The sequence below is a fragment of the Schistocerca cancellata genome, chromosome 8 (genome assembly GCF_023864275.1).
Source record: "Schistocerca cancellata isolate TAMUIC-IGC-003103 chromosome 8, iqSchCanc2.1, whole genome shotgun sequence".
Taxonomy (NCBI): Eukaryota; Metazoa; Arthropoda; class Insecta; order Orthoptera; family Acrididae; genus Schistocerca; species Schistocerca cancellata.
This window is the reverse complement of record NC_064633.1, coordinates 601,598,144-601,607,240: the sequence shown is the minus strand read 5'-3', so window position 1 is coordinate 601,607,240 and position 9,097 is coordinate 601,598,144. Positions and strand designations below refer to the sequence as shown.

General features: G+C 45.0%; 1 protein-coding gene across 1 annotated transcript in view; it reads left to right on the top strand.

Moving 5' to 3' along the window:
* Nucleotides 1-2,730: 2,730 nt before the first annotated feature.
* Nucleotides 2,731-9,097, top strand: part of LOC126095706 (neurobeachin-like) — a 794,263-nt gene continuing 787,896 nt past the window's right edge. Inside the window, exon 1 of the mRNA XM_049910457.1 lies at nt 2,731-2,830. Within this exon, the coding sequence (XP_049766414.1) occupies nt 2,747-2,830 (84 nt within the window). The 5' untranslated portion in view covers nt 2,731-2,746. The remainder of the gene's footprint in view (nt 2,831-9,097) is intronic.

The window sequence follows — 9,097 nt, the reverse complement described above, 5'->3', positions numbered from 1 at the left end:
CAACTGCCACGCACTTCCTTCTTCACGGGAATTCTCAGCCGCACTCTGCAGGGGCAGTGAAAACGCTGCTGCATCCTTTTCGATGGGAAGTGTTCGATCAGCCACAACACAGCCCTAATTGGCTCGTCCTGAGTATCACGTCTGTTCACATGAAACGCTGGAGACCAAGACAACACTTGGGCGCAGGCTACGCGCTATAGACAAGCAGAGAGAATTATCGGAAAGCACAGGCGGCTGCCTTCTATGACGATAGTGTAGGAAATTTGGTATAACGCTCCGACAAATGTCTAAGTCGAAGCGGCGACTATGTACAGAATTATCTGGAAAGTGTAGCTAACTCTTACAAATAAAATGCTTCTGATTTTCTCTGTGGTTTCTATTTAACGACCGATCGTAACTTACTTTCTGGACAACCCTCGTATTTAATGAAAAAGGGATAGTCAAAGTAGCTTCTGAATGTATATTTTTCACTTGTGAAATTTGTTATTAATAACCCATCTCAATTGAAAATCAATAGCAATATGCGTAGCTAAAACACTAGGAAACAGGCAGATCTTCAATAATTTGGGTTAAATCTAATCTTGACACAGAAAAGGGTGAATTATGGTGCCTCAAAAATCTTCGGTCACTTACCGAATAGCTTCAAAAATTTGAGAGAGAGCAGCTAACATTTAAAAACAAATTAAAAGAATTTCTGAGTGAGAATGCCTTCTACTCAATAGTGAAATTTGTGATATAAATTAGTAATCTTACAACTAAAAGAAACCGCGTGACCGCTACGGACGCAGGTTCGAATCCTGCCTCGGGCGTGGATGTGTGTGATGTCCTTAGGTTAGTTAGGTTTAAGTAGTTCTACGTTCTAGGGGACTGATGACCACAGCAGTTAAGTCCCATAGTGCTCAGAGCCATTTTTGAACTAAAAGAAACCTGAGCTTGGCGTGTAAAGAAACCTTTTGTTAAATTTACACATTCCACATCATTGCGAAGTGTCGTATTAATGATCTGTGGAATAACTATTAGTCTAATCTGCTAGATTATTTGTATAAATTGTAAACATAACGGTCCTACAACACTTCGATGGTGTACTCCGGAGATTACCTTTACGTGTGTAGATTTTGTTCCGTTAAGAGCGATATGTTGAGTTCTGTCTGGAAATAAGTCCTGACTCTGGTCGGAAATCATATCCGATACTCGGTAAGGCCGTATTCATTTCACTAGACGGCAGTGCGGAACGGCGTCAATTTAGCTGATTACTTCGCTTACTAACGGAGATCCTGTCAGATTGGCAAAGTTCCCTGTTTGATGAGAACCGAAGCCGTCCACGCGCGCTCGCTCGCTCGCTCTCCCGCCTGCGGTGGAGGCAGCCCGCGCGACGCGACGTGTAGCCTGCTCGCATTAAGAGCGCAAGCCGGCAGGCACCCCGCCGCCCCAGACTTAGCCGCGCCCTGCCCTGCCTTGCCTATCAGGCAAACCGCCGAGCTGTTATGCGCCTCGTCGCAAATCCTTGTTTGCCGGGCTTAAGGGCTGCTAATGGATTGTCAATAACTGCCTCCACAACACGCTGCTGAGCGGCTTAAGAGCTTGCTAGCCCCATTCGCTCGCACAACTTCGCCGACGAACACTCGAGCTTTCAGTTTCGACATACTTTTCGATTCGCAGTGTTTACGCCAGCCCGTCCAAGAATTTGGCTTCGCGGCTTTGTGGTCGTTGTCTTTTGTGCATTAAACGACATCACAGGCTAAAGATGACAGGCAGCAGTTGCGGCGAACTCGCGACGAACTTAATACCCCTGTTCCTCAGTCGCTTTGTAGCAATGTGATCAGTGAGTGCGTTTATTGTGAACATGAGAAAAATTCTGTTTTTACAACTGAACATTTGTCTTGTTTTAAACGACTTATGTTTCTCCTATTCCTGCTAGGTGTCATCGCTGGTATATAATTTAAAGGAAATTAATTATTCTTGTATAATTAAATACTTTTTTGTTAATCATTGGCCGCTGATGACGCCAGATATGAATAGATGAAACATGTTCGGTAGGAAAAAAATAAACTTTCGGTTTAAAAAAATTTTTCTTATCTACTCGACAAACATAAATCAATTATGTTTATGTCGCAACTGTGTGAGAACGCCTGCAGTATTAACCCTCTCAGTACCAAGGGGGCGGGGGCTACTTCATGCCCACCTTTTGAAAATATTGTAATCTAGTCATGTACCTTATCTTTTAAAACTTTGAATAAAATACTTATTCATTTTAATGATTTCTTATACCAGATTCCGTATCTGCCTCGTGATGACTGGGTGTTGTGTGATGTCCTTAGGTTAGTTAGGTTTAAGGGGACTGATGACCATAGATGTTAAGTCCAACGGTGCTCAGAGCCATTTGAACCATTTTCAAAAAGCCTGAGAGATCAAGTGAAACTGAGCGTTTAGTGGGAAGTGTGCAGGCCGGCCGAAGTGGCCGTGCGGTTAAAGGCACTGCAGTCTGGAACTGCAAGACCGCTACGGTCGCAGGTTCGAATCCTGCCTCGGGCATGGATGTTTGTGATGTCCTTAGGTTAGTTAGGTTTAACTAGTTCTAAGTTCTAGGGGACTAATGACCTCAGCAGTTGAGTCCCATAGTGCTCAGAGCCATTTGAACCATTTTTTTGGGAAGTGTGCATCACTGTTTTGGCCATTGCACCTGTTTGTGAGACTCCCTTGCTTGACACGTTTTCGTCTGTTGCAGCTGGTCGGCGGCGAGTTCGACATGGAACTGAACTTCGTGATCCAGGACGCGCAGAACATCAAACACATGCTGGAACTGCTGGACCACTGCCCGCCCAACCTCCAGGTGAGTTGGCGTCCAGCTCAGCGAGCGCGCGCGCGCGTGCACACACACACACACACACACACACACACACACACACACACACACACACACACACTCCGCTAGAGAGACTCGTTGGGTGTTGTTTGACCAGCCTGGAATTTCTTCAAGGGAACTAGCGATCCAGCTATGTTCATGCCAGCTGTCAGACCGTCAGTAGTATACCTTATTCACAAATGTCTCTTTACTAGCGTTTATCACGTCGTGCGGGGCCCACTGTCTCTCACGATTTGTCCGACTTATTTTATTGTAACTTTGTGGCTGGGCACAGTTGTCGGTTAACATGAGGGATGAAATTCGTGTGCGCTGTAGTAGTGTCGGGTGGCGGACACCATTAATGCCTCAACACCTGAATAAACCTCTACTAGGAACAACAAACAGAAAAGGGTATTCTGCACGTTGTAATGAAGTGTTAAAGAGAACATGAGGTCAAATGTAAGACACATTGCATCTCTCGGGTATATTTGGGCGTGTCGCACATTTGCAACAACAGACATTTGGGAATTAAACTTACACAAACTCAGTTAGCAAAAGATTTCTGTTTCACATTGAGAAAAATGCGTTTAAATAATTATATACAATGCGTGACAATTGCTAAGGAGCAACTGTCAGTTAGTACGGGGCAACCGACAAGTGCTACGGAACAGTCGCCCAATATAGTAAAAGAAGATGTAGAGGGCAGGGCGTGTTTACTGCAGCGAAGCCTGTGCACGAACGCTCTGTCTGCATTCGCCAGTTCATCCAGTACGGTGTTCGACTAAGGATGTTGGCTGCTGCTGAAGCGAGCAGCGCGGCATTCCGTGTGGTACGGCAGGGACTTGTCTGCGGCACATCATTTGAGTGCTGACGACCGCGGACGAACATGGACTACCTTTGGAGCCAGCATCGCCCGGCGAAATATGACCGGAAATATACCATTACTTTTGCAAGATTTCTTAAAGTTTCAATGGTTCATGGTTATCAAAAGGTGTTCCGGGCTGACTAAGGCCCCTCGTACAAGAATTGGCTGAGTATACCCCTGGATCTTTGTCACTCGGACTTTCAAACAACCCTTGACTTGCCTATACCCCAGATTTGACTTTGGCCTTCTGGGCATCACTAGAGTAGACTGTTCTATGATACTTGGAAATTGTGTGAACCTTGTACGAAAAAAAAAAAAATATTGGAAAGTTGGAAAACACGTAATCTATCTTAGAGGATTATTACTTCGTTAATTCTATGGGCGATGGGATTATCTCGCCAGTTTGTTTTCATTTGAGTGTGCTGCCGTCCCTGTTTTTATTTTGCCTTCATTTCTGTCGTTATTTATTTCTTTCTTTTTAGTTTCTAAAATCATCACTTGCTTCACACCTGCAGAGGGAGGTGTGTTTCTCAGTAGTGTGTCGTCGCCTCCTGAGGCATAGCAGAGTATGCCTCCGCTTTTATTTTAGTTTATGGCAATAAGTCTTGCTACTAACAGCACCCTGCTTTACGTGCTGCGTCGACACTAGAGGATGGCGGCATTTTTGGAGAGGAAAAGGCAGGGCTATAGGGGAGGTAGGAGGCCCATTAATTTAAAAAAAAAAATGTTGTACGGCTCGAAGCCGGTCAAAGTGTCAGTACTGTGGCCACAGTAGTGGCTGTGCCCAAAAGTGTCTTGTCGCGAAATGGAAAAGGCTGCTGAAGGTGGAAATGCTGTGCGAAAGTATGCTGGCAGTCGCAGGCGGACAGCCACACAGAATGAGGGTCGATGTGTAGCTCTAGTGGCGAAAAGCAACAGTCATCTCACTCCTAGGCAGGCCAATGCAGACCTTGCAACCCCTACCGGTACGCGTCTCTCTGCAAGAATGATTTTGCGGCGATTAAATCAGGCTGGTTTGCATGCTCGTAAGCTCGTTAAATGGATCCCACTTTAACCACGCCATCGTCGAGAAAGAGTTCGTTAGTGTTTGAGCATGTTACAGCGGTATTGCGTGGAGATTATCACGGATTGTGTCCATCTCTTTAGTGCTTCCGTAGGTCCCAACTTCCTGGTTATTACCGACAATAGGCCCACACAGGACTGCTGAGATGCCGGACATATTGGCAAGTGAAGATACTGAACGTACGCAATGGCCTGCGTACTACCCCTACCTAAGCGCTATAGAGCCTGGGATGCTATTGACAGACGAACACCCCCTCCCCGAACCGTGCTGGAACAGGAAACCGCCGTGAGACTGCTCAACAGTTTGGTAGCCAACATGACTAACAGTTGTAAAAGGTGCATTAGTGCCAGAAGAGAGGATATTCCTAACTGATAACAATTCTATAATCCGAACTTTTGATTAAGTTTCTGAAATGAAGTTGCACTGCGACCTGAAGGCCAGATGAAAGGAAACACAGACGCCAACAAACTGTAAGTAATTATTTATTTAAATAAAAAAACGCTACTTGAAGTAGGGTTAGAAAAATATCCGCTACCATTCACAATAAAAGGTTACTTATTTGTCACATGACCAGTTTCGGGCTTGCGCCCATCGTCAGGTGTTTATACATTCGTGTGCATGTTTATACTGTCGGAGATCACTGTATGAATACAAAAAAATTATTTGCTGGTGGCTAAACAGATACAGATACAAGTGTCCCACTTATATCTGTTTAGTCACCAGCAAATAATACATTGATCTCCAACAGTATAAACATGCACACGAATGTATAAACACCTGAGGGTGGACGCAAGCCCGAAACCGGTCGTGTGACAAATTAATAACCTTTTATTGTGACTGCCGGCCACTAGTGGCCGAGCGGTTCTAGGCGCTTCAGTCTGGAACTGCGCGACCGTTACGGTCGCAGGTTCGAATCCTGACTCGAGCATGGATGTGTGTGATGTCCTTAGGTTAGTTAGGTTTAAGTAGTTCTAAGTTCTGGGGGACTGACGACGTGAGATGTTAAGTCCCGTAGTCCTCAGAGCCATTTGAACCATTTTTTATTGTGACTGGTAGCGGATATTTTTCTACTCTTTATAAAGGAACAGTCACGGAGTTCGACAGCATGCACTATGGATAAAATTCAGCTACATGAACTGTTTGACAATCTAAAAATGACAAAACTGTATCGTTCTAGATCCCACTGAAGATGCCTTAGAGTAAGAAAAAGGCGAAACGCGTCTGTAAAAAATAAAGTTGCAGCATAAAAAGGCTGTTTTATTTACAAAACAAGAATTTCTGTGCTTGCTGCAGAGAATGGCGACGCAAACAAACTTGTTCTGCTTATCGAAACCGGTAATTGACAATAAAGATAGTTTATAAGCGATCTTGGCTAAGAAGTTCACTTTCTCTCGACTAACTGTAGCAGATCGCCCCTTACCAAGCCAGAGAAGTAAACTACATAATAATAATAATAATAATAAAACTATGGTTTCAGGCAGAAACAACAGGTACTCAAAGAGTTAAACGAAGAAAGAGTTGTTGGCGCAGTCATTCAAAATGGACCCCGAGGTCGGATTGTCGAAAGATGAGTAAGGAATGCGGCCCCGTCCGTTTCGAAGGCACCACCCGAACATTGGGCTTGAGCGATTTGGAGAGAACACAGGAACGAGTCGAGGTGGTGTCTCTGGGCGCAGGAAGCAGCAAGTGGGGGCGCAGAGTGTGGGAGGGCAGGCCGCACCTGGAGTCGCGCCAGCCGCCCCCGCCTTCCGGGCGCGGAGTCGATAAACACGGCGGTGCCGGCTGCCGGCTCTTGGCCTCGCGGGGGCGGCCCTTGATGTGGTTGCGACCGGCGCGCCCTCTGAACGTAGGAGCCAAGTTGCCGCCGCCGCAGAATGCATCCCGGGGCAGAGGCAGAGGCGCGCAGGCCACGTCTGTGGCAGGCGCGCGCTCCCCGCCCATCGCCTTCACGCACGAGGCGGGACCAGCTCTCGCTTCCGCACTCGCAGGTTTCCGATTTTATGTCAAACACTGCGAAATATTGTTCCGGAAGTAAAATTAAAATGTCTCCATTCTGACCCTTCCGATAGAATTGATAAAATTCGGACATTCTGTGAGGTCAGGTGTACCTGCTGACTGAATTGTTCAGTCTGTGGCTCGCTAGGTTTAATCCTAACTAATCAACTAGTAAAGCTGATAATTACAAGACACAATCAGTAACTTCACTGCGCGACAGCGATGGTAATGTTACCAATGACAGTACCACTAAAGCCGTGTTACTACGTTACTAAGTACGGTTTTTCCGAAATTCCTTTATCAGAGGGGACGAAGTAAATATTTCTGAATTCCAGTCAAGATCGGCTGCCAAAATCAATAACTCAGAAGCATATATCCTCCGCGTAGCAAAGCAGCTTAAATCAGTTAGTAAAGTAAAGTCACCCGGTCAGATGGTATACCAGTTAGTTTCATTTCAGGGGTGCTGATAGAATTACTACTTACTTAACAATGGTATACAATGGCTCGCTCAGTGTAGGATCTGTATCTAAAGACTGGAAAGGAGGAGAAGTTGGAGTACCCTGATGAGTTACAGACCCGCAACACTGGCGTCGATTTGCAGTAGGATTCTCGACTGTATGCTGTATTCCAACGTTACGAATTCTGTAGGGGAAGATTCGGAAAATTTCTTGTAAAAGAAAAAGCTCTTTACTCACAAGAATAATGAATTTTATCGACAGTTGTCTCAAATTGATTCCTTATTTCTACGAGGGTTATTCGGAAAGTAAGGAATGCTCGGCCCCGAAATGGAAATCACAGTGAAAATCCGATGAAGTATTGCTCAGGTCTGTTGGGCAGTGTCTCTAGTATGCCCGTCGATCACGTTACGTCGTCCTTTTTAGTTTTGAGCACACAGGGAGCACATAAAGATACGTAGAACACTAGTGTCTCCCGCCTATTACGAGGGCCTGGTGAGAAATTTCGCCTGAAGCTATGCAGCCAACATGACATAACTGTCGTGCGTTTTCTTCCTCAAGAGAATTCTCAGCCGCATTCTGCAGGGACAAAGAAGATGCTCCTGCATCGTTTTCAATTGGAAACAATACAGCCCGTAATTGCCTCCCTCCGAGTTTCATCTCTGCTCACATGAACCGCTAGCTATGAAGACAACATTTTGGCACAGGCAACGAGCTGTAGGCCAGCGTAGAGAATTGGCGGAAAGCACTGGCGGCTGCCTTCTATAACGAGGGTTTTGTAAAGTTGGTACAACGCTACGACGAACATGTAAGCCGGATCGGCGACTACGGAGATAATTAGCTGGAAGTTGTATCTAACTGTTGCAAATACAACAGTTTTGATTTTCACTGTGGTTTCCATTTCGCGACCTATCGTTCCTTACTTTCCGAAAAGTCCTTGTATATTCTCAAAAGGCTTTTCGTACCGTTCCTCACTAGCTGCTTGTAATCAAATTGCGTGCTTATGGAGTAGCTTGTCAATAGTGCGACTGCATGCGTGATTTCTGTCAGAAAAGTTACAGTTCGTAGTAACTGACGGAAAGTCATCGAGTAAAACTGAAGTAATATCTCGTGTTCCCCAGCGAAGTGTTATAAATCTTCGGTTGTTCCTGACCTATATGAACGATTTTGTAATCAACCTGAGCAGCCCACTTCGATCGTTTGTTGATGATGCTGTCATTTACCGTCTTGTAAAGCCATCAGAAAATTAGAACCAAATGCAAAATGATTTAGACACGCTATCTGCAAAATGCGAAATGTGACAATTGACCGTAAACAATGAAAAGTGTGAGGTCATCCACATGAGTGCTAAGAAGAATCCGTTAAATTTCGGTTACTCGATAAATCACACATATTTTAAGACTGTCAATTCAGCTAAATACCTAGGAATTAAAATAACGAATAACTTATACTGGGACGATCACATAGATAATGTTGTGGGGAAGGCAAACCAAAGAGTGCGTTTTTATTGGTCGAACACTTAGATGATGCAACAGGTTTACTAACAAGACTACCTACACTACGCTTTCCGTCTTCCGCTAGAGTATCGCTGTGCAGTATAGGATCCTTACAGATTGGGCCGACGGAGGACGCCGAAGAAGTTCGAAGAAAGGCTGCTCGTTTAGTCTTAACACAAGATAGGGGGAGAGGGTGTCACGGATATTAAAATCGAGTTGGGGTGACGATAATTAAAACTAAGACGTTTTTCGTTGCGACGAGATCTTTTCACGAAATTTCCATCTCAAACGTTCTCCTCGGAATGCGAAAAAATGTTTTATTGACACCCTCCTACATAGGGAGAAATGATCATTGTAATAAAATAAGAGAAGTCGTTTTCC